This window comes from Haplochromis burtoni, unplaced genomic scaffold, assembly GCF_018398535.1.
Source record: "Haplochromis burtoni strain Fernald_Lab_line unplaced genomic scaffold, NCSU_Asbu1 Contig_146, whole genome shotgun sequence".
Classification (NCBI taxonomy): Eukaryota; Metazoa; Chordata; class Actinopteri; order Cichliformes; family Cichlidae; genus Haplochromis; species Haplochromis burtoni.
The window spans coordinates 564,838-590,564 of record NW_024582507.1 but is presented as its reverse complement, the minus strand read 5'-3'; the positions used below and the strand labels follow the sequence as shown (position 1 = coordinate 590,564).

Below are 25,727 nucleotides of genomic sequence, written 5' to 3'. Positions count from 1 at the left end.
GATGGCAGATACTCCCTTCACCCTGGCCAAAAAGGCTAAAATGACCAAAGAAAAAGTGGAAAACAGCTGAACATGAGAGGTTTTTGGACAAAGTTTGTGTTTTTTCCATTGTTTAAGCTCTGCTTCCAGCCAAGAGTGATGCCATATATGCCCCATAGCTGCAGAAAAGGCTAACACTGTTATCTTTTTACAAAAAACAACATGAGAGGTTTTTGGACCAATTTTGTGTTCTCCATTCTTTAAGCACCGGTTTGAGCACCGTTTAAGCACCGGCACCGTTTCAAAAGTACCAGATTTGGCACCGTATCGGATAAAACCTAAACGATACCCATCCCTACACCTGACACTTTATCAGTATTTTCAGCTAGCATCAAAGTCTCAAAGATCGCTGCTAGGATGGCTGTCTGAAGTTGTCCCAGATGTCACGGCCACAAACTACAGACCAATCCATTGAGCCAGCCATTTTCCTCCATCTATTGACCGATAACTTCTTCTTCTTTCAGCAGCTCCCTTTAGAGGTCGCCATAATCATCTCCTTACTGCAGTCAGGGGCTTGGTCTGTGACCCAGCATTTTAAGTTAATATTGTATTTTTGTTTTTCTTATGTTAGATTGCATTCATCTTAAGTTGTGTTATTTAGTTAGGGTTTAGCTGAGTGATTTATTCTAGTTTATGTTTCATCCATGTCTCCATGTTTATGAGTCTTTTCCTGTCTTCTGTCTTCTCCTCTATGTTTAGCATTTAGTTATGCCTGTGCTTTCGCTCCCTTATCTGTTCCCATGCGTCTCTGCTTGTGTTCTGTGTCTCCCCAGTCTGCTGTGTGTGCATGTCTGCATGTTCTATTGTCAAGCTTATGTTGTAATGTCTGCGTTCCATTATGTTTCCTGTTTTATTTTGAAAGTCTTGTTTCCATGTTAGGTGTGTTTAGTTTGGCTTCCCCTGTGGCATCCCATTCATTTGTGTCAGCTGTGTTTCCCCAGGTTTTTCCACTTCCCTCATTACCCTTCTGTGTATTTAAGTCCACCGTCTTCCTCTGTTCAGTGTCAAGTTATAGCTGGTCATAGTGTTTTTCCTCACTACTGCTCAGGTTCATGTTCAGTTTTCATGTTGTCTTGCATAATTGTTTGCATAGTTAGTTTAGTTCTATCCTAGTTTAGGTTTTAGTTTAGTTTTGCCCTTGTTTTTCTGTTTTTGCTATTCAGCCAAATAAGCGGCTCACTTTTTGTTAAACTTCAGTTTTTCTCTTCCGTGTCTGCATTTGGGTTCGCTCCACTAACACACCAGCCATCCCAGGCGTAACAGGTGCATCCCTATCTGTCACGCTAACTCTCTGCACATCCTCCTTCACTACATCCATGAATCTTCACTGAGATTTCCTCTTTTCTTCTTGTCTGATGCCTCAATCTTCAACATCCTTTGTCTAATTTAGCCACTATCCAGTGCATACCTCCACTTCTCTGGGCTTTGAAACATGATTGATGAAATATTTCAGGCCTGATCCCTGAAGTGAAGCAGCTGAGGTTAGGTCAATTCTTTGGCATGTAGCTCACTGCACTGTAGTTTTGTCTTAATCTGGAGCATCAAACAGATGGCACGGCCACGTGTTTGTATGTCATGCATTGACGGTAGGGACACATGCACTGTCTCTCTGAGACGGTGCCCACTGAACAGAACCACAGTGTGTATGCAGGAAGGTTATCTGTGAATCTATGGCATCAGTGTCAAAACGCATTTTTAACGGAGCACATGGATTAGATGAAGTTTATATACAGGGTTTGAAAAACAGGAAGTGAAAGTTGACTCATGGTTTCATTTACCAAAATATGATTCGTTTTTAACCTGGAATGAACCCAAGAAATTCATTGTGCAATTTAATAATAATAATAAAAATGCTCTCAAATCAAATCAGATGAAAAACAGATTATTCGGTTCCCTATTTTTATTCTGTGCATGCATTTCCTTGCATGTTTCATCATTTGCCTTGGAAGCAACATCTCGTGACTCTCTTATGGCCTAAAGCAAAGCGTCCTTTAAAGCCTTCCTGTGCCTCTGGGTTTCAGTGAAGGTTTCACTCTGCAGAGAACAAAAGCTCTGTCAGTGGGACAGACTGACTTCTGAAGCCTGAGGATAGAATAGCTAGAATAGCAAGGAAACCGGAAAGGGACCGGGGTGAAAAACACACAAGTTTGGCTGCTCACTGTTTGTAACAAAAACCAACCCTGAATCTAAATTAGCCAAACACACACAGAGGGGGGGGGGAGCTTTATCTAACTTAAGAATGGGAGGCATGCCTACAGAGTAAACATCCCAGACATGGAATGACAAAAAAAAATATTTTAAAGTTGAAATAAGTTATAAGAAAAAAACCTTGCAACCCTAGTGAATCAGTGAGATTTATTCTTTTAATGTTTGTATTTTAATGTCAGTGTTTCTCTTTGAGCTGAAAGGAGCTAAATTTCTGCTTAGTCTTCCGTTTTGAAACCTAAAAGCTGATCATTTACACGGATTATTATAAATGATTATATATTTGATTTGAATGTCTTTCAACTTTTAGCTACCATGCTAGTTTAAAAACTTAGTGTTTATAGCTCATTTGCTTTTACTTGTCAGTGTGCATTGCCTTAAACTTGGAAGTCCTTAGAAATCATTTAGCCATTATGTGCTTTTTATACTTTTGTCTCAGAGCCAAGAGCTGAACAGACCTAAAAACAATTAAACTATAAAGACTGGTTGCAGGCAGTTCCTCCTCTTGATAGCAGTCATAATGTGGAATGATGTCCCTGGGCTTGTTGTCACTCTTAGCAGTCACGAGGAAAATGCTTGAAAACTAAAAATAAATGTTGGGATCCAGGCTCACACCAGTGTATGCAGCACAGACAGATGAGTGACTTTAACTCTGAATAAATTAATAGATGTGAAAATTCTGGTTTATCAATAATAATCTGATGCTGAATAAGTAACAAAGCCACACAAACCTGAAACCTAAATTTAAGAGATTGGGGTTTGATGGTTGTTCTTTTTTTAATATTAGAAGCAAAAAAGAGGAAATGCAAACTATAAGAGAAAAAAGGATGTTGCACATTCTCTGTTTTACTGTTTTCATCTGCATGAAAAAAAGGTTTTTGAGTTGCATCAGCGCTTCATATACATCTGTGGAAACTCTTTGTTTTAACCAAACAAAGCAGAACTAGCATGAACCTCTCCTCTTCGCAGGTTACACTTCATAACTCGGCATGTTTGTCAGGTTCGAAGCGTATATTCGCAGATATTCCACCTGTGTGTTTACATTTGAAGAGTTCAGTGCCAAAGGTTGTTGTCCTCGACGGATTTAGCCCGTCTTTCGTTAGAGGTCTGTCTAAGGGCAAAACAGTCACATGGTGACAGTGTAATCCCGTCTCACATGCAGAGACTGTATCACTCTGCAGAGATGGCTGTGTTAGCTGCTGGCAACCTTGTGACTCACCTCAGGATGAACATGATGTTGTACTGTACACAAACAAGTAAATGTAGAAATAATGGAGCATAAAGTGAACACATATCTGACCAATAGCACATCGGACAGACCCGACCGCGAAGAACGACCTTTACTGCAGTTTAGATTTGTTTCTGTGATTAGCAGATTGCCGGATATATTTACTCAGCGTTCTCAGAGAGCTCCCTGTCTTCGACAAAGCTGACTAATACGACCACTGCTCGCTGTCTGTCCCCAAACTGCTAATACTTAAAGGGAGCATGTAAGGCTTAATCCCATATTACCGTGGCTATGTTAAGTGTAAGCATCTGACTGTAACACTTCTAAGCAGAGCCTCCACGCAGGGCATGGAGATAAACAGAATTCCTATTTGATAAGCTCAAGCTGCAATCGGTCTTTATGAAAGTTTATAAGAGTTCTTATTGCCTGGTGTTTGAATTTGACACAACAGTGGAAATGTGGGGGAAATGAGTGTCTGCTGAAACCCTCTCATATCAAGGCAATCCAATAAAGAGATCTTCCAGGCGGGAACCTGTCGTTCAGTTAAGTGTGTTTAGGCCTGATGATGCCATTTCTTACACAATGGCTGGCTGGGACTACACTACGCCGGCGAAAGTCCCAAGTCTTTCTAACAATATGTAAGCACAGGCTTTTTCTGTTGCCAAACAAGGACTGTAACTACAGTGCAAGGAAGAAAATTGTGCAAATTTTATATTGTGTGCATCAGAAGCACCTGCATCTTTTTAAATGCTTATTTCTCCAGAAAATTATAAAAGTGGGATGTAAGCTACAGCAAAGACATGAAAGAGACAAAGCCTTTCAGGTCAGTCACTGGATAAGTATGGGCTTACCACTCTCCCCCTCTCTGTCTCTCACTAAGGTGGTAATCTCCAACTAATAGCAAATTAGGATATTGGCAGTGACAGCAGCTGTGAGTTATGTCTGACACCTGCAAGGACATGTCAATACTCAGAGACAAGGTCACAAATGTGCAGGTCTGTCAGTCACAGAACATGGTTACAGATGATACCTTTAACATCATGGTTAAACCTGATGTTATAATGATGGAATCATGTAAAATATCACAGAAATACAAGACGTGGTAAAGGTAGAGGTATAAAAGATCCTTTACTGGAACAAAAAACAAACAAACAGTTTTTCTCTTGTATTCTCCCTTACTGTTACTCTTTTATTATTTCATTGTGCCTTTCTTTTTTCTTGTTTAAATGACTGACAAAACCATACAAAATGATCTCTGCAAATACTACATCTATTTTGAGGCAAATATATTTAATTTAATTTAATACTTTATGATTGTTCTCCACCACAGCTGAACGATGTGACAGCTGCTGTCGATATTCAGCAGCTTGTGATTTTATTTGTTGTCCATCCCTTCATGACAATCATGTACACATTTTCCGGTGGCTACTTTCAACAGGATAGTGCATGATGTCAGAAAGCTCAAATCATCCCAATCTGGTTTCTTGAACATCATAGTGAGGAACAGGTGATAAAGTATTTATCATGGATGTGCAACCAACAAATCTGCACCAACTGTGTGGTGCTGTCATGTAAATATGGACGAGAATCTCTGAGGAACGTTGCCAGCACCTTGCAGAATCTAAGCCTTAAAAGACAATTCTGAAAACAAAAGGCAGTCCAACATCAAAACTAGAAAGCCGTATCTAATAAAGTAGCTGGTGGGTATAAATCCCCACTATATTGTATATATTTGTTCAGATCAATTATGCTTTTGCAAACTTTGAATAAAGGACTTATTATAGCTGTTTTTTTTGTTAAACTTAAGTGAAATATATTTCTGCAAAGTAACTACATATCAAATACATATGACAGAGTAATACATATTATATTTACCACTGAAAAGTAATAAAATAGAGAATAATAAAGTAATAAAGTAAAGAAGGAGTGGCCTACTTTACACACACACACACATCTTATTTGCTCATCTTATCGGCCACCTGCAACCTCTTCCATCTGCTCCACTATATAAATTAATCCAAACATGCTAGCTACATGTGCAGCAGGAGAACACCGAGAGGAGCTTGTTGGAAAGGCGGGCAGACAGATGGCGTGAATGACACAACTCTGCATGTTCTGTACGCGTCATCCATGTAGCACCTGAAGTGGCATTTGATAATGAAACAGCGAAACCAAGTTGGGAGATAATGCCAAAATGAAATGTGGCGGTCTCTTGAGATTTTTGGTGCATGGTTAAGCTGATGTGCTTTAAACCATAACTATACTCTGCCTGGTTCTCACCAACTTGTTATTGATTGATTAACACCCGCCTCTAGCCAATACCTTGTACTGATGTTGTGCAAAGGCCAGAAAGTGCAGCCATTTCTCCCTTTGCCTCGTTGATTTCTGCCTTTCCAGATGGCTCCAGTTGTCACACTGAAGTCTCGATGAGTCACAAGGTGGCATGACTACAGAGCTGAGAGATTTCATCCCCTCATCCTCCCTTCAAGGTTTTTTTTAAAGGTTTGTACTGGACACATGACAGATATATGAGTCATAACTTGGATATGGAAAAAAACAATAAAAACAATAACTGTTTTGGTACAGGTCAGTGTGCTCCGTAAAGGAGGAGTAGCCATTTGATGTGCCAGCATTCCAGTGCGGTGAAGTGGATTTGAAATGGAAATTATTATTAAAATTGCAGTTAGAAGTGTTTGATGCATGCCATATCAAAACATGTTACAGAGAAACTTCCTAATGTCACATTGACATTTGATTTTTTATTTATTTTTTTACCTCTGGTGCTGCTAATGAGCTGCATAGAGGTGCATATTGTGCACCACCATTAGACTCCTGAATCAGAAAACCCGATTCATGCTAGGTGTGAATGAGATCCACTGATAGTAAAGTCCATTTGCAAACTACTCCAAATGATACTGTGACAAAGGGCAAAGGGAGAATCTGATAAATTGCTCAACAGGCTACAAAGAATGTTTTTGCTGCTGCGCTTACCACAACATTTGGGTGCGGATCAAGTTAGCTGAAAAAAGCTAAGGGTTGTGTAATCCCTGAGAAACCCTAATCAGCACCAAGTCAGATAGCTGTGAGTTATCCATCTGTTACTGGCCGTAAAGGTGACTTCCTCAACCAAAGTAATGCCCGATTTCAAAACTTCAAAGGTAACCTCCATGGTTAAACTACAGTAACAATCAGGGGATTGCCAAAGTCATTAGGATTCATTCTCCATACATAGGGCTCTGCGGGCTTGTCCGCTGGCTAATTTTTTAATGAAATGAGTGAAAAGTAAGTGAAAACTTTCCACTACTGGTTTCTCTGAAAGAAAAGTTCTTCAATCTCACCGCATCAAAGAACAATTCACTGAATAGCCGTTTAATTATTTTGATAAAAACCAAAATGTTGAAGATTTTTATTTACACCTGGGTCAGCAGATACCCAGCACTTAACCCACCTTGATATCCCTCCAGTCAAAAGTCAGATTTAGCTAGTACCAGGCAGTCTCAATCAGAGTTCATGGTTTTCAGGCACTGGCTTGTTGAGGTTTGCTGACTGTGGAGATAAATGAACATGTGAACGTGTGAAGTTCCAGTGCTGAACAGTCTTCAGGGAAAGTGAGGATAGTTCTTTGAACATATATATATTCTTGTTGGGCCCTGAGTACACATCCATTGTTTGACATTGTAGGATTGTACTGAATGTATTTTTCCATTCAAGACTAAGAACAAGTTGCTTAGGAACAACACGTAAACCTTTACAAAGGGAGCTGCTGGCTTAATATCTGCTTGTATTGTGTATTCTAGTCTTTTTCAGCAAACTAAGCCTTTAAGATACTGGCTGGAAGCCAAGGGCTTTGTTTTCTAAAGGATGCCCCTTAGCCTTTGGTGTGAACGGCACTTTAATGTGTCCTAACACGTCTTCAGTAAGTTGACGCAGAGTTTTGTCTTCAGTTCTTGGAAAAGAAGCTCAATGCCCCCACCGGGATGTGAATTGTAAACTATAGAACAAGTACAGTAACTGACATACACACATATCTAAATCACAGCTAGCACAGTCATGTCTAAGTTGTTTACAGCCCTTCTTGGCACTGTTGAGAACTCGTGATAATGAAGCCATTTGGAAAAACAGTAAAACAGTGCCATTAAGAAAAGGTTCCCATGAGTTTGAAGACCCCGATGAAGGAATTATTTGTTTCCCACAAATAAAAGGGTCGGTGAAACATCAATTCTGTGGTGAAACTCACAGCAACGGACCCAGTTTAGTGATAATCTTGAGAAATGGCGCCATCACCAGGTGCCTTAGGTGTCTTAAATTGCTCCTCTAATCAAACAAATGTACAATGACATTTTTTGTTAATGAACGAATGAAACAAGTGGAAAGGAAAGAGTGTGTTTCCCTCTTTTATTTAAGGCTGGATCTAAAACCCAGCAAACCTCTTCTTAGCAGTAATACTATCTATCCCATGTTATTATAGAGTAAAAAAAATGTTTTGTCTTATTTTTTTTCTAAGGAAAAGAAGAATACATCAGGTCACATTCACCCCAACAGCTCTGTGAGGCTGTCCTGCAAAGCAATGCTGAAATAGACTCGAATGTAACTTGCTTGGCCAAATAAGTCACCACCCAGATTTAACTAAGCAAATCTAAATCATGACAGCAGCACAGTGGTGTTGTGGTTGCCTCATAGCAAGAAGATCCTAGGTTCAAATTTCTGTCTGTAGTTTGCATGTCCTCGCCCTGTCTGCATTGGTTCTCTCAGTGAGCTGCAGCATCCTCCCAGAGTCCAAAGGCATCCATGGTGATAGGTTAACTGGTCATTCTAAACTGAATGTGAGTGTGAATGGTTAGCCCTGCTGTAAGCTGGTGGCCTGCTATAGCTGTGCCCCGCCTTCCATCCTTTCACAGCTGGGATAGGCTCCAGCTCTCCACCACGACCCCGTACTGGATAAATGGAAGAAAACAGATGGGTGGGAATATTATTGATGACACTCGAATGTTCTCTGTATTAGCTTAAAACTGTGTGATTTATTCGGTGCTGAGTGGAGCTGGCAGGAATGGCACTGGATAAAATTTAGAAGCAGATGAAAGGTCAGAGAACTCAAATTTAGTGGTTGCTGCTCACCTACTAAACAACAAATTTAATTTGAAATCCATCCTGTTGGTTATTGATAATCTCCAGACCACAAAAAAGGGAAAAAAATCACAATGTGTTGAAGAAACTGAAAAAAACACTACTCTTGCGTGCAATATTGTGTTTTATTGGTAAAATTCAGAGCAGTTATTTTCTGGTACACACACTAGGCGACAGATTTCTCATTTTAGGTTAAAATAAAGTGCATTACTGTGTTAGAAGGGGTAAGTATTCATGCTGGAGAAATGTCACTGTTCAAACAGCGAGGCAAACTACAGCAGCGTAATACAACTAAATATGTTAATATTTAGGTGCGTCTGCACATTAAATATGGCATAAAGCAATATTCTACGTAACACCAAACAAAAGGGATCAGAAGAAGATTCAATTATCTTCTGGATAAAGCGAACATAAACTTTTTTTTGCCAATATTTCTCGAGTGTGAAAGTATCAATTTAACCAGCTGCCTTTTTTAAAACGTAAAAATTATATTTAATGAAGTTCAGTAAACTTGTTTATCATTTTTTTAAACATTCAAATTCTTGCACACGACTTCCATCTAAATTAAACACACATGTTCGCAGTGCAAAGACATTTTGTAGTCTGTTGTAAATATATTACACATGATCTCTTCAGAACCCATTTTGCAAAATACGTTTTGTCACAGTTGGTATGTCTCTCAAAGAAACGTTAAACAGCCACAACGAACAGCTCTCTGTACATCTGCACCAAACATAACCAGCTCTTTTCAAATATATATTCTATGCAATATGCTGAAAATAAAATAAAAACTGCAAACATACAAATGCATGTGTTTTTTTTCACTTTTGTTTTACTAGACGTGCTTGTTACCTCCTTGCAAAGTATCCACCATTAAAAAAAAAGCCCTCAACTTTCACTGAAGCTGCATCACAAACCTGCAGACCTCTCAGCAGTCAATATTAATCCTCGCCAGCAGCTCCTCCAAGGCTTCCAGTTTCTGGTTAGCCTCCTCGATTGCACTGTACGTCTGCACGTTGCTGGCGATGTGGTAGCGGATGTCGTCCACCAAGGGGACCGAGTCCGTCTCTTGGCGCTTCTCTAAAGACGCGGCGTCCTCTTTGACCATCTCGGCAAACTCTGCTTGCTCCACCAGCTGTGATGGGACGAATGCAAGAGGTAGACAGTTTTGAATTCTTCCTAATGGAGAACTCGGGGGATGCTGACACACTTTTAAGGAAAAATAAGCTCTGTAGTTCTGAAACAGCAACAAAAATATTATAAAATGGTCTCAGAGATCAAAACATCATTAATGATTGGCATTTGGGTATTTTCGACTGGTTGTTAACACAAACATCTAATTAGCCAATCAAACTCCAACAACTCAATGCATTTAGGTACCTATAATCTGGGAAATAATTATTTGATCCCCAGCTGAATTTGTGAGTTTGACTAGAATATAGTATGAGCATGAACAATAGCACAGATACAATGAAGAACTACGACCCACTGACAATGGGACACCGTCACTGCCACGCACCCGCTCGATGATCTTGGCCATGAACTCTGTGCACTGATCTTCTAGCCGAGAGAGACGGAAGAGCTTGGCCGTCTTCCACATGTGCAGAACGTTTTCCTCGCATATCGTCTTAGCCAGCGTCTTTCCACACAGGCGCTTAAGCCCCGGCAGCAGATACATGTCAGCCACACACAGCACGTCAAACACGTTTTCCGTCATTAGCTGGACATGCAGAGAAACCAGCAGGGAGAATATTATTATCACGAGAATTCAAAACAGCAATCCTCCCCCTGGATGCCTTGTACATATAAATCAATATCTTTAGTGACACTTATTTAAGTGTCAAAACTTACGATTAAGGTACAGGGGAGGTTGTCAAACGAGTTAAGAAATTTCAAGATGACCGTGTGAGATCACTGGTGAGCATTTTTTCAGAATTTGTCTGCTTCTGAGACAAAATGTGCCATCACTTGTGGATTTTAATGCTCTAATTCCAAATATGACAATTAAAATAGCTAATTAGTGCCCAGTTCCGTGTCTCTTATTTTAATCATAAATTCTAAGCTTATAGCAGCTTTATGTAATAATAAAAAAACTGGCCCAGATGTGTGGAAATGAGCTGTTGTGACACAGAGAAAGTCTAACTAATCAACCCAGATCTCTTTTGCCTAGGATATTACAACATGTAAATATATCTGCTTTATTACTTGGCTGCATGTCTGTTTATGGATGCCTCCACAAAAAAACCACAGTGAATTATTTAACAATGGAGGGCACCAGCAGAGGAAATGCAAATGCTGTATGCATTTCACTGATACAAGTTCTGTGAGTTACGTGTCTTTCAACAGCATACTGGAAGAAAATGTGAAAAATCCTCCACGGTCTTCATCTTTGTCTCCTGATTGGCAGCTCTATTGTCAACATCCTATTTTGCCCACGAGGCAATTATGATTTTATGAATTGTAGTTCACATCAGGCCAAATTAATCAAAAATTTAATTTAAGAAGATGAAAGTAAAAATTAGGACCTACCCCTATTTTAACCAAAATTGTACTAATTTCTGGTTTCAATTAAGATTTTTTTTAGTCTTGGAGTCGAAAACTAGAGCCAACCAACAGTTTTACGCATCACATTCAGTTTCACCGACCCAAAAATCTGTCTAGTTTGACAATATTTATTTCATAAGCACTTTCGCCGTAAGCCTCTGCATCCACTATGGCTCTGATGTTGCCATATCAATACAGGAAAGCTTCTCTTACAATATGATGAGAAATCCTCACCAGGATCACAATTGTTCAGGTATTTAACAATTAAACTTTGCTACACAGGTTTGTCTGTGTTTATAATCGATGTTTGTTTTCAAAGATCCTTTTTTTCCTAAATAAAAAAGTGCGGAATGATTTATTAGGGATGCAAACATCACAGAAAGAAAAAATGTGCACAAACCTCAGTGTCATCTGTGTAGATGTAATACATGATGTGGATAAAGATTTCATGTGAGATGTTGTGTAAAGTAATCACTGGGGTGCTGGGCTGAGACTGGAGCTGCTCTCCCTCACTGAAGTGGTCCTCCAGGAGGGCTTTAAAATAATCACTACGTCCACAGAAAAATGCCTGGAGAGAGACGCACAACTGCACTTCAGTCATTCACATTCATGTTTATGCTGCGGTGGTGTGGGAGTCTGCACTGTAGCTGAGAAGACACTGTGAGGATTTTCTCATCCGTACCTTATGGCACAAGAAATCGTAACCATCGACTCTGAAGCAGATGTCGGGATAAGTAGGGAAGCGGTCGACTCTGTTAAAGGGAAGCTCACCAAATCCAACCTAAAGAGAATCAACAGGAATGAATGCGGTGTTCAGCTAAAATACTTATTTTACTGCCATGATGTCCTCACCCTTAATTCAGTGGGCAGCGCACAGTCTGCTAACTGAGCCATCTCATCCTGAAGTTGACAGCTGTGAGGTTCGAGGGTGAGAACTTTGACACAGATTCCCGGTTTATTGGACACTTTGATATGAGGACAGAAAGAAAACAAGACAAGATGGAAAACTCATCATTAGTGGGCGAAAAAAACAACAGCTCTAGGCTACCTCCACACTAGCCCGGATAGATTTGAAAATGGCGCTTTCGTCTGAAAACGCTCTGCATCCACACTATCATTATCAGTCGTTTTCACAGAGTTGTGCGTCCACATTGAAACGGCTGGAAACGCTTGCGTTCCTGTCCTGCGCATGCGTGAAACGCAAGAAGATTCGACCCTGCCTCATTTCTGTCTGCCGTTTATTTACTTTCCAGTTCTTTGAAACGTCCCAGCTAAATGTTGAGGAAAAGCACCGAGTAAATGGACTAACGATGAGGTGGAGTTGTTGCTGCGAATAACACAAAGGTACAAATTTGCAAAAGCGAGTGAAGTAAAGAATCTGAAGAAAAGCTATCTGGAGCATGTACAAACTGATGTTAATGGTAAATGGCCTGTATTTGTATAGCACTTTCAGTCATCACATTCAGTCATCCACCCATTCACACACACATTCACACACTGGTGATGGCAAGCTACATTGTAGCCACAGCTGCCCTGGGGCGCACTGACAGAGGCGAGGCTGCCGGACACTGGCGCCACCGGGCCCTCTGACCACCACCAGTAGGCAACGGGTGAAGTGTCTTGCCCAAGGACACAACGACTGAGACTGTCCAAGCCGGGGCTCGAACCGGCGACCTTCCAATTACAAGGCGAACTGCCAACTCTTGAGCCACGATCGCCCATAATCTTTAATAGGGCTGTCAAAATTGAGAGCAAACAAAACAACTGCTGTATAATACAATCTGCTATCTTAGTTTAATAGGTCACATGATTGCATCACATGACTAAAATGTGTCATCGTTTTCGAAAAGGCTCCGGGTTCGCTGTCCACAGTGCGATGCAAAAACGGCATTTTCAAATGTATCCGCTTTGGAGAGCGTTTTCAAAATGCTGCGTTTTCTTTGACCGAAAACGCCGTCTCAATGTGGACAAAAGGCCCGAATGGAGAGAAAAAGATGCGTTTTCAAATGAAAACGTATTAGTGTGGACATGGTCCTAGATAAAAACATATGGGATTAAAAGGTGGTCTGGTATTTTGAGGCTAAGTGGAAAAACTGCATTACATCAGGAATATGCCATCTTGAGCCACTCCTTTTTTATATATTTTTCTAACAAAAGCAGAAATAGGTCCAGAGATTTATTGAAGCATGTGCAAACATGCAATGGAAATACAGTATTTAAGGCGAACAGAGCTGGAACGAGCTTAAAAGTCAATATTTAGTATGACTACCTTCAACAGCATGAAGTCTCTTAGGCAGCTTTCTTGTAATCTCTTTGTCTTCAGGAATAGTTCTCCAGGCTTCTTGAAAGACAAAGCTGTTCTTTGGATGCTTCTGCCTTTTGTTCAGTTCTCTGTCAAGATGATCCCACACTGCTTTAATAATGTTCAGGTCCGGGCTCTGGGAGAGCTCCACTCTGTTTTATCATCCAGGTATGCTTTTACTACGCTGGCAGAGTTTTTTGGGCTCATTGTCATGATCCCAAAAAACCTGAGAAAGACTTTAAGAAAGCCTGAAGAACTATTGCTTAAGACCTCTTTAAAAATTACAATAAAAGAGAAATGAGGGGTGTCTTAAGACTGGCTTAAAGTTGTACGTGCATTATTCAAGTAAATATAAATCAAGAGTTCTGCCTTACCAAATTCATACACTTGTTTGCATTTATTCTCCAGCTCTTCTATGAGATCTGCCATTTTGCACTGTTTAGCCAGTCGTCTACTGTCCTCCACAAGACTTATATCAATATCCATCCGTCCTGAAACAGAGATAAAGAAACAACATTTTCTTACTAAGATTTTTGCATGTTATAAAAATATTACATTAAATACAATCCAACTATCATCCAAGCATGCTTTCTACAACATTTCATTAAAGAGTAGCGTGTGCAATTTCTTCTTAAAGATCAAATTATTTTACCATTATTTATTTATATCCCAAAAGCAGATTCGATAACTCACCACTTCATGCATAATGCACCTTCTATGTGTATGGACGTGTGCAGGTATATGTATACAGATGTATGTACATGTGTGTGTGCGTGTACATGTCTATAATTATAGATATCTGTTACTTACATAGGAATAGTAGTGGTAGAATAGTTAAATTTATGTCCTGCATATTTCCACAACCATAGCCATAATCACATACTGTGTATGCTACTGTTGTATATAGTGTATTATCGTACTTATTTTATATTCGTTTGTATTTTATTTGTATCTTTTGCATTTTCCTTCTTTCCTTCCTGCCCAACAACACCTGTTTCTCCTGTACGATACATGGAAGATCAGCTGGTATATTTTTCACCCACCTGTGTAGAAATATTGTAGAATGGCTCCAAAGGCAGCAGGATTGATCTGAAATCAAAACAGCCTTTATCCATACAGTATAACTAAAAATTGTGAATTACACACGGTGATATAACAGGACACTAATGAAAACATATAGACTTACCAAAGGGTGCTTGAGGTTGATCAAGTTCTTCCCTTTCCATTTGGTCTCAAACATTTCCGTGAAGTACTCTGAGCGAGCACTGAGAACACATCGGTGTGCTAGAAACGTTTGTCCGTGAACCAGGAATTTGACGTCACTATACTGACCCTGCTCTAGCAACCTAAAGAAAAAACCCAGAAATATCTGGATTAGACAAACGTACTATAACATCCTGTTATTGCTCTTATTTTCTTGTTTCTTTTCAACATAAAAATCATGACCCTTACATGTGCAGAAAGTAGTTGAAATCATCCCGCTGCATGGCGCGGATGCTTACACACTTGTAGTCTTTGAGCAGGCGTCGAACAGAGTCGCTCAGGGAGCCATACATGCATCTCTCGCCATCAAACGTGTTGGCTTCACACTTGGCACCTAAAAAAACAAATGAATAAGTGAAATCAAAAATTTCAAAGCCTAGAATGATACAACAGAATATGTCAGAGCAGTTCTAAAGCACAGCACATCAGTTTAATACTGTGTTATGTGATTATAACTGATTGTAACTTACCACTAGCCAACAGGTACTGGACCAGCTCCTCGTGACCACAGAGACAAGCATAATACCTGAAGCACACAAGTGTTTATATTAAAAGCAGTTATGATTATGATGCGGCGTTGATGGGAGAATTACATCAGCTGCCTATACTGTACTTACAACGGAGTGCTGTCCCATTTATCTTTTACATTGAGGTCAACATCTCTTTGTTCAACAAGGTATCTAGGCAAAGAGCAGAGAGGTTACAGTGATGCGCTGCGATAAACACAGACACGACTCGCCATACAAAACGCAAAGATTTAAATAAAAATAAACAGATACATACGTCACACAGGAAGAGGAGGGTATATACAAATGATTTTATTTTATAGAATTATTGAATTCTGTTTGATTAATTAATCCCCTTATTCATTCTAATCAATTTGAAAAAGCAGCTTCTCAACATGAGATTGAACCGCTTTCATGACTTTGACATCATTCTTTTACAAAATCATTTGCATTTATTTATTACAGTACTAATAAGTAAAACTGAAAAACTTGGAGGCATGCAGTTCTGATGGCTTGGATAATTAGGCTGGCTCATATTTGACTCTGGCATACTTTGGTATACAGAGTATTTTATGTTCGACTTGATGATTGCATTGTTGCAAGAAGCCCAGGTCCTGTGGCTGCAAAACAAATCCAAATCATCACCCCTTTATCCCAGTGCTTGACAACTAGTATGAGGTGTTTGTTGTTTTTGATTTTCTGCTGTACATTATGGTCTAAATATGGTCATCTGTCTAAAGTACATGGCTCTAGAAGTCTTATTGATTGTGCAATGTTTGTTTCTGTAAGCACTACACAGTCTGAACCTATGATAAATTTGCTGGGGCGTCCACTGCAACATTCTGTTAACACACATGAATGCTCCAGACCAGCAAACTGCTAAAACCTCTAAAATCTTCATAGAGCTCCTCACACTTGCTGGTGATCAAATTATCAAGTGCACTCAATTACTAGTGCCAGCCTGGTTGCTATTTGGCCTCTTAATTCCTATGGAAACACAGGACTGCAATGAATCCCATGAAAACTTTCTAGTACACATGACTGTACAGACACGCCCCCTTTATTGGACTCTGCAACAATTGGTTTATGTATACATTGTAACCACTGATGATTCCTTCGATCAGCTAAGCATAGTTTTGCTGTCCTGTCAAGCTCTTTCCTCGTAATTCTCGGGGTAACTCTGTCCTATAGCAGGAGACTAGATATCCGGTTGAGCATCCGACACTGATACCTAGTGCGATCATTACGTCTGGACACCGAGGAGCTGACCTACACAATTAGCTACAGTTACAAACTGGCTCATCGTGGCTCCTGTTAGCAACACTGCCTTCTGTGGTTAACTCGCGTTTATTTGCATAAAACCGAAGTTAAACTGCAAGACTGCATTGTAGAAAAAGCTAGCCCAATCTATGCTAGAACTCTCACCGGCAAACACAGTAAAGTAAAATAAGTTATCATCGAGCACACAAGCCATAATAAGCTCAGCAGAGCTGATGGTTACCTGACTCTACAAATGTCGCCCTTTCTGCAACTACTAAACAAATCGTACACATCCATAATCGCCGCGGTGTTTTCGGTCCTCTGTAATGCATTGAGACGGCCTGTCTACCGGACAGGTGAGTGATGGTTTGCTGTAGCTTCAGAGTTTTGCTCGGTGAACGCTGAGAAAGTTGTCACCGTTGTTTTTTGTTGACAAGCTGTGCGGGGTCCTCGGTGTTTTGGTCGAAGAGGTCCAGCAGTCACGTGACATCAGCGTACACTTCACAAACGTAAGGGAATAACTGCAAAAACGGCAGCTATATGCTATTCTTTATCCGCACTACTAAATCCTTTTTGTTTTACTTGTGAGCCACATGAATAGAAATCTTTTAAAAGTTTTACAATGAGCTGATAATCCTAACAGCAGAGGCATAACTTGAACAAGTAGCAACCCGTGCTCAAGATATAAAAGCTGAATTTCCGAGCTTACGCCGTTAACATGAACGGTACACGTCATGCCGTCACGTCGTTCGTTTATGTGTGATTTGAACAAGTGGTAAAAATGCAATTAAATAGCGCCTTTCGCTCTTGTTAAAGTACATTCTTTTCATCGGATTAAGCAGCTGTCAGAAGATGTTTCATTCCGTTATTTGACCAAAGAACTACGAGACAAACCTTGCCCTATTTTCTTGCTCTTAACTAGGCCAAGCCAAGGCATACAAGGCCACAGTGCTGTGTCATGCAGTTCAGTAACAGACAGAGGCAATACGTGCATTACACCCATATTTACTTATTTTGTATTGTACTGTATGTCACAATATTTATTCAGAATCCTAAAAAGAAAAAAAAAGCTTAACTTGGTTAAGCTTGGTTATTTCTCCATCTGGTATTTGGCAAGCTTTTGTTTTATTATGCAGATGATAAGTTGAAGTTTTTCTCAACATGTCAACCTGTGCACTCTCTGGGAGGAGAAAAAACACAATAAACACACTTTAACAGAAAAGTGTGTGTGTGTGTGTGTGTGTGTGTGTGTGTGTGTGTGTGTGTGTGTGTGTGTGTGTGTGTTTGTGTAGTAGATTGATGGTTCTGAGTTACTTTCTCACTTCCTGTTTTCACTCTTAATAAAAGTAAGATGCAAATTACTGTAAAGTTGTTTACTTTTAACAACATTGGACAAATGCGCTTTGCAAAGCCTGATAGGAAAGCTGGCTAACTGTGCAAGTGAACAGACTCAACCCTATCTTTAAGACAGGAGAATCTGAAGGATTATAATCAAATATCCTGAAGATAAATATGAAAACTGCATTCAAAATTACTCTCTATACAAATTGAATGGAAAGTCAGCAAATACAATCAGGTTATCTGTTTTAAGATTGTGTGCTGAGGCTTATCAAACAATAAAACTGTAAAATTGTTCATAGTCAGAAAAAAAATATCTAAGAATAAAGTTGCCTCTTTTCTTTCTAATCATCAGGGAAACACGAAGACATTACACGCTACTGCAAAACTTTAACGCTCCTACTGTTCACACACAGATTTCTGAGGGATTTTCCAGGAATGGCAATGCTTTTTCAGAGAATCGATTTCGGATCAGAAATCGCTGATTTCCTACTCGCTGATCTCTAATCTGGAACATAATCTGCTCTGGAGCAGGTTATGTTACTATGGCAATTTACAGAGATAACAAGTGAACCGCCTTCACACTAACCCACACAAACCCAGGGTTAACCCTGAGGTTACCTGGAAAAGACTAAATCCAGTTCTGTAATACAGTCTGTGGTCCGTGTAACCAGTTTGTTTTTGATCACAGATCAAAAGGTTGTTGAGATATTAACTCAACTCCAATTTTAATTTGCTGTGACAAAACTTAGAAACACTAAGACCCAGTTTATAGATCATGTGCACCAGTTTTGGTAAAGATTGTTGCTCAGACAGTTCAAATTAATTTCAAACATCATAATTGGTCCAGCTATAGACCAGTCTGTAAATACAAGTTAAGCTTTATTAGGTAAAATAAACAAAAAACAAAAGCTCTATGACTCAAAGCTGAACTCGGGCTTTGGACCAAAAGATTCTAAGTGTTAGTAAAATCAGTTCATTATTGCTGTTATTTATATACAATAAGAAAAGTGAAAATGTCCCAAAGCCCCATCCTTTTAAACTTGGATGTAAGATTTCATGACCTTTTATCACCCCAAATGTATAGATTAGTTACAAAATCTTTAAAGCAGATGTATGTGAGAAACCACTGAATTCATGACACACTCGGTTCAAAAATGAAAACTGAATTCAAAAATGACACTCCCAAATTCCTTCATAGAGGCTACACTGCACTAAAACATCAAAAGAAGAATAACATCTAATCACAACAAATGAGAGGCGTAATTTTAAATTCCAACTGCAATTTGCAAATTACCTTTGGCCTGTATTGCACTGAGAATGTTTCGTCACACAGATATGACTGATTCTGATACATGCAACAATGCAAATATTGGGACAGGCGAGTATATGTCACTATTCTTTATTATATCCACTCTTTTTCACAATGCTAAATGACATTTAAGGGTCAAAAACACCAAGAGATCCAGTGATTCAGTTGTTTTCATTCTTCCTGCAAACATACCTTCTCTATTGAATAGAAGTGTTGACGGGAGGCAGGCAGGTGCACACGCCATGCCTTTTACGCAGCCATGCCTTTGTGATTCATGCAAAACGCAGTTTGCATGAAGGGAGTACGTTGGTAGTTTGCTCCAAAATCCCGGATTGCTTTTCAGTGTACTGGTAAAACTTTGAATTATTTTACACACCCTAAGTAGCGAACAGTCCAAAACACTTCCTGTTCTTTCATTAAGGAGCACTGTTTTAAGAGACTTCACAGTTTTCCTCATGTTTTATCAGCGTGCTGACCTCAGCAGTTTGGTGTATCAGCTTGTCAGCTTGCTTGTCACGTGCTTCATGATGTTGTGATGTGGACATGTCTGTGCTCTTTGTGCAGAGGAGGTTTTTTTTGTTTTCTGTTCTCATGCTGTCCCCCCATAGGAGCCCAGCATGAGTAGAGGTCTCTTTTTTTCCCCTCCTCGTCTTGCCCATTGTAGTGTACATTTCAGTGTTTTTCCATAATACTACCGGTCTCTGACCTGTCTCCCCATGTGATGTCTGTGTTGTGTATGTAAGGTCAAGGAGGGTCCCATTTTGCTGCAGGGGAACTTGCATGTGACAAATAAAGGCTTTCTTGACTCGACTTGACTCTTGAAATACAAGTTAAAATGCATTTGGAAATCACTGCTTTCTTCCTTTATGTGAATTTTCCATCTAGTTTTCTGAGCTGGGTTGTATCCCAGCTTTTTCCACATCTATCAGGAACAAGATAAAGTATATTAGTGTTTTGCTCTTTACCTGTCACAGCTCTCCTGAATCCTTGCTGCGTGTCAACAACTGCACATCTGTTGTTGCTCTTTTTCACCCAAAAGGGAATAGCAATTCCACCTCAACGGGGTAGTGATTGCTCACCCTAAGGGCCTGTGGGAGGATTTGTGTATAAAATGAAAAATAGAAAAGCAAAATAGCCATTCAAGTGCATATCAAGAAGAGGGATAGATCAGATAGTTCACCATTTCTTCTGTCATTTGAAACTCTTTGTGAAAGTTAAATGGTTTAGCTGAGTTTGGCACAATGGCTGCCAGCATATCTTCTCCATACACAACTATCCTGTGGAAGATGTGCATTCATTCAATTCATGAATTCATATAACTGTGCAGTTGTGGTTAGACATTTGCATACAGTCATCATGGGTATAAATGTTATGATAATTCTGGGCTTTCAATAATTTCTTTGAACTGTTCATTTTCCAGGGTGCAATGATTGTGCAGCTTAAATCTGGGAGAAACTACCAGTTGTAGTTGATTGTGACCACTAAAGAAATAAATTCAAACATATGCATCCAATTCTTCTTTCTTTTTTTTTAATCATTAAAGATGTATGCTGTATAATTATTCCATCCTGGAAAAAAACACTTCAAATAAATCAATAAAAGCCAAACATTACATTGACATTGATGCCCTCAACGAGGGCAAATAAACTTCTGACCACAATTGTATATCTTGTCACAAATCTTTCTAACAAATCTGTCATAAGCGTGGTGATCACTTGTTTTTGCCATGGTGTCCACGTTATCACCAATCAGCCAGTAAGAGTTCTTGTCACTGCGAATGTGGATCTCCTCCCTTTCCTTGGATGAGAGATACCAGCCATCTGCCCTGAAGTCTCCCAGGATCATTACATTCTAAAGGAAATTAAGAAAACAAAAAACAAAAACGCAGCTTTTCAGGCTAATACAACTTTAAATATCCCTAAAGAAAATATGAGGACACTGAGTGATAATTTACAGGTTGTGCAATAGATGTGATTCCTCTGATCTGATATCTCTGTCTCTATATATCTTTATCTATGTGTATCACAACTCAAAAAATGCATCGGGATCGGAACTATATCCCTCAGCACTGCAACAGAAACAGTTGACTTGACTCCAATAACATCCTCTGTAGTTACATACTGTAAGTTAAACATATTTCCCTGCTCACACAAGACACTAAACCTGATAAACCTGCTGCAGTCTGCTGTAATTAGCATGTCACGCTGCATCAGACTCATTCAACAAACAGATCCACGGTTAAAAATGACTCGTACATACTGCTGATGTCCCAGCAACTGACTAACATGTACACACACAGACCTAACTCCTTGTTCTGACTGAACCAGGTACCATAAGCTTCAGTAGGGGCAAAGATTGACCTGTGTTATGAGTTTTAAAGTAGAGAATATAGGGCTCTCTTTTAAATGCATCCACATCATCGACCTGGTCATCCTTATACTGATAGCAATTGATAAGGTCGACCACATCGTCCCTTCCAGCAGGACAAAAAAATTATTCTATAGAGCTGTTCAGCTTTTTGTGGGATTATTTGAGCTTGCCTGTACAGAAACAGGAACTGTTCCTTGTATCTGCTCCTTCCCAGACGGGTACTGAGCTGCTGAGCGTAGTGATGGGTGGTGCTGACCCTGAGATGTGGACAACAGTAAAAGTAAGCATACTTATAGGAAGAGACAGTTTTACTTTAGTCAGAAAATCTTTTTTTTTTTTAAGTAAATTCACCCGTTCAGCTCTTCCACTAACACTCTAACAGAATCTCCAGTCACATTCACCACCTCCAGAATAACTATGATGTCATATCAAGACACAATCTACAACAAATAAGCTTTGTTAATAAAAGAAGTGCAAACAGTGTTATTGTTTTGTTTTTGTTTGTTTGTTGTTGTTTTGGGGTTGTTTTGAATCAATGATAATGAAAGCAGAAGAAATGAGAAGCGATTTTCTTTTTTACTAACCCTGATAATGCACCTGGCTACTTCCCAGTTTTCATTTTCACACTTGATAATGACTGTTTCCCAACACTCAAGAGTGAGTCACATTGACAACAAATTTCCAAAGAAGAAATGCATTACACATGTTGATTGATTGATTGATTGATTGATTGATTGATTGAATCTTTATTTTGAACATGTTGAAAAAGTATAAAAAAAATAAAAAAATAAAAAAAATAGAATTAAAAGAGACAAATGAACAAAGCAAACAAAAGGAGCAACCACAACTCCAAATAACGTCCATGTTCAAAAAGGAGCAGGAAGAAGCATAAGCTTATTTAATCCCACCCCTTTTCCACTACCTAGTATCAATAGACTACAGAAATACCTCCTTGCAATTACATTATATGTTTACATGTATTTTTTTTTTATTATAATATATACACATATTGCTTTCTATCTATCCATACATACGATATCACATACACATATACACACTTTTCAATAACCCCATAACACCTCAAGGAATACAACATCGCCCCTCACAATGATAATATTGGACAGTATCATAATTACTATTATATATAATATATATATATTTTATTATATATTAATACATTATTAATATATTATTTATTATATATTATATATATATATACATATATGTTCTATATAATACTATATACTACGCCTATATACTAAACACACTACAATTATCCATACCAAAACCCGTGCACCCGCACACACATGAAAATATTAACAAGAACACCCTATCAAATCTCTCCTTTTCCCTGTACCCTGTAAAAACCGAATCCTTAAACCGCTTTTTAAACTGCGCCATGCTTGGACATTGCTTCATATCTTTACTTAGTCTGTTCCACAGCTTCACTCCACACACAGAGATGCAAAAACTTTTTAATGTTGTACGGATACGAGGATGTTTTAAATTTAATTCCCCCCTCAAATTGTATCCCCGTTCCCTTTTAGAAAACATTTTTAGAATATTGTCAGGAAGCAGGTTATTTATTGCTTTATATATAATTTGTGCTGTGAGAAAATGAACCAGATCTGTGAATTTTAGAATTTTTGATTTTAAGAATAGTGGATTGTATGATCTCTGTAACCAGTTTTATGGATTATCCTTATGGCCCTTTTTTGTAATATAAAGATTGATGATAGCGAACATTTGTAAGTATTGCCCCAAACCTCTGCACAGTAATTCAAATACGGTGCAATCAGGGAACAATAGAGAATGTGGAGTGATTTGTGGTCCAGAATGTGTTTTACTTTACTCAAGATTGAGACACTTCTTGAAATTTTGTTTTGTGATTTGTTGACTCTGTACACGGCGTCCTCATTTAAAGAGTTCATATCAGCCATTTCATTCTTTGGTTTGCCTCGCTAACGCCAAGGAGAAATGTTTTACCTTAACCAGGCTTGTCAGGACCGCTGGATCTGAGACCTTAGTCAGTCCAAACCTCTGTGCATTGAATGAAGCAATCTTCATTTCTGTCAAAGGAAGACCCGAAGGAAATATTCAGTGTCATGCAAAAAGCATTTTAAGTATACGCATGACGCTCACTCTGTTCTCTTGACTTTATTCAGCTCTGATGAAATGTTGAGCGGGTGGCACAGATTCAGTGTCATACAAACAAACCCTTATAAATCTGGTTATGTGAGAACATTTTTCCTTTGTACAGTAGTTGTTTGCTTAAAGGAAAGCGATGATTGGATAATTGGACGCGCAGAGAGAGAGGGAGGATTTGAAAAACAAACAAGAGAACAGACAGGTTTCCTTTTTTTAGTACAACTGGTTTCTATTAACATTAGTGAAAACACATTTAATTTAAGTGTGGTAAATTTTTAAATCAAACTATTTTCCTCTTTTGTTCCATAGGATAATAATGTGTACTTTATTGATCCCAGTGGGGAAATTACTCCCTCTGCATTTGACCCATTCACTCAGTGAAGCAGCGGGCAGCCACACCGGGGAGCAGTGTGTAGGGATGGTACCTTGCTCAGGGGTACCTCAGGGTAGCCGTTCGGTGAATTCGAACCCCCGACCCTGCCCCATGGTTGATAATTTGTAATCATAACTGTCATAACTGTGTCAAATTTATCACAGCACAGAGGCAGCAGCAGTGGAGATCAATCAAAGGTAGAAATAAAGAAATACTTTAGTCCATAATAACCAAGTAAGGAGCTTCCTGTTAATGAGTGGAGTGTGTGAGGTTATGAGGGCGTAGTTAGTTGGTAAGGTTTTCCTTGTACTTTTTTGACTTTACTCTCTTACAATCATATTTACTAGTTTAGTATCTCAAGAAGAAAAATAACAGTTTTCCAGAAAATTTGTGACTTTTTTTTATTAAACGTACTACTAGAGTTTCAGGACTTCAGAGTTTCTCTTTCAGTTAAGGGAGGTTTTACGAGGTCCACTGATGTGCATGTAGTTTCCAGTGTGTAATGCATATTATAATATTTGGGAACATTTCCAAATGTAACATTGCCTACTGAAAGTATTTTCTGCATGTACTGACTTAAATTTACATTAAAAGCCTGTGGCTCTGCAGTTCATTATGTTAAATAAAATCTTTCTTTATTCATAACAGGGAATATTTTATTTTTCTTGATGACTTCTTGATTTACTGAGTTTTCAGACTGTGTGAGTGCAGACTTTTAGTTTGTTACGGAACTCACCTGAAGCTGTGGAGCAGGAATAGTTTCCTGTTGCATCTTTAAAGTGAGGGGTAGGTGGGAGAGCACGAGGTATGTGTCAGACTGGTTTACCCACATTCAATCACTTCACTATCACAACACGCCCAGTTCTGCCTTATAAAGCAGCCAAAAAGATAAAACGTGCACAACAGAGCTATACCACCACTTCTACCAGCTGAGCTCCCCATCCTTTCCAGCAGTGCAAACTCAACAGCACCATGAGTCTGAGGAGCAAGCGGAAGAGCCTGCTGAACTCACCTTCAGGGCGATTCAGCACTAGTTCCATGGGATCCAACTCCATCCGCCAAATCAGCACCGCTACCGATATCAAACCAGTAACAATCGACAGGAGCCTGCTTGCCCCACTAAACTTAGAAGTTGATCCCACCGTCCAAACTATACGCACCATGGAGAAAAATCAGCTGATGACTCTTAACAACAAGTTTGCATCCTACATCGAAAAGGTAAGAGGAAATTTTACTGTCACATTTAAAATCTTTTTATTATAAACCATTAAAGTGTCCTTGGGTGACTTGAAAGGCGCTCATAAATAAAATTTATTATTATTATTATTATTCCAAGTTAACTCGGTGGCATTTGAAGCTTCTTTTAAAACCTAAAGTGGGACTGTGTTGGAATTTGTTCGTATCCCTTCTCGTGTGTCAGGTCAGACAGCTGGAGCAGCAGAACAAAGTGCTGGAAACCAAGTGGAAGCTCCTGAATCAGCAAAGCGCCCCCTCCTCTGATGATGCGGAGTCCATTATTAAGACGTTCATTTCCAACCTGGAAAAACAGCTGGAACTTTGCAGACACGATAAAGTGAGGCTTGAAAATGAGTGCACAGCCATGGTCGAGACTGTGGAAGACTACAAGACTAAGTAAGGTATCCTGGTGGAAGAAATCAAACCACTGCTTAACAGGAGCTCAGCTTTGATATATGATAATAAAGTGGACAGTGATA

The 25,727-nt window shown here is 39.2% G+C and overlaps 2 protein-coding genes and 1 pseudogene across 3 annotated transcripts in view; 1 reads left to right on the top strand and 2 right to left on the bottom strand.

Moving 5' to 3' along the window:
* Nucleotides 1–8,702: 8,702 nt before the first annotated feature.
* On the bottom strand, nucleotides 8,703–16,948 carry abtb1 (ankyrin repeat and BTB (POZ) domain containing 1). Of its 2 annotated transcripts, none has more exons than XM_005931780.3 (12): nucleotides 16,713–16,945; nucleotides 15,323–15,385; nucleotides 15,176–15,231; nucleotides 14,895–15,039; nucleotides 14,629–14,788; nucleotides 14,486–14,531; nucleotides 13,817–13,933; nucleotides 11,993–12,105; nucleotides 11,823–11,921; nucleotides 11,541–11,708; nucleotides 10,116–10,316; nucleotides 8,703–9,731 (listed from the first exon to the last, which is right to left on the bottom strand). In XM_005931780.3, exons 1-12 carry the CDS (start codon nucleotides 16,766–16,768, stop codon nucleotides 9,525–9,527), a joined length of 1,431 nt encoding a protein of 476 aa, XP_005931842.1. In that variant the 5' UTR covers nucleotides 16,769–16,945; the 3' UTR covers nucleotides 8,703–9,524. The 2 variants fall into 2 exon arrangements, with proteins under 2 accessions (XP_005931842.1, XP_042080613.1); XM_042224679.1 differs by lacking the exon at nucleotides 8,703–9,731 and adding an exon at nucleotides 9,761–9,797 and having other exon boundaries at nucleotides 10,066–10,316; nucleotides 16,713–16,948.
* A 286-nt stretch (nucleotides 16,949–17,234) lies between these two features.
* LOC121815173 lies at nucleotides 17,235–23,684 on the bottom strand (annotated as a pseudogene).
* A 1,217-nt stretch (nucleotides 23,685–24,901) lies between these two features.
* LOC102302161 (keratin, type II cytoskeletal 8) overlaps nucleotides 24,902–25,727 on the top strand; it is a gene marked incomplete in the record, with an annotated part of 4,408 nt that continues 3,582 nt past the window's right edge. Inside the window, 2 exon segments of the mRNA XM_042224680.1 lie at nucleotides 24,902–25,230; nucleotides 25,433–25,644. Of these exon segments, the coding sequence (XP_042080614.1) occupies nucleotides 24,985–25,230; nucleotides 25,433–25,644 (458 nt within the window).

Coding starts and splice junctions, on each gene's coding strand:
- abtb1 (XM_005931780.3), bottom strand. CDS start 16,768: ATGGATGTGTACGATTTGTTTAGTAGTTGCAGAAAGGGCGACATTTGT. Junction 11,922..11,992: donor CGCTGCCCACTGAATTAAGG/GTGAGGACATCA, acceptor GATTCTCTTTAG/GTTGGATTTGGTGAGCTTCC. Junction 11,709..11,822: donor ACGATTTCTTGTGCCATAAG/GTACGGATGAGA, acceptor GTCTCTCTCCAG/GCATTTTTCTGTGGACGTAG.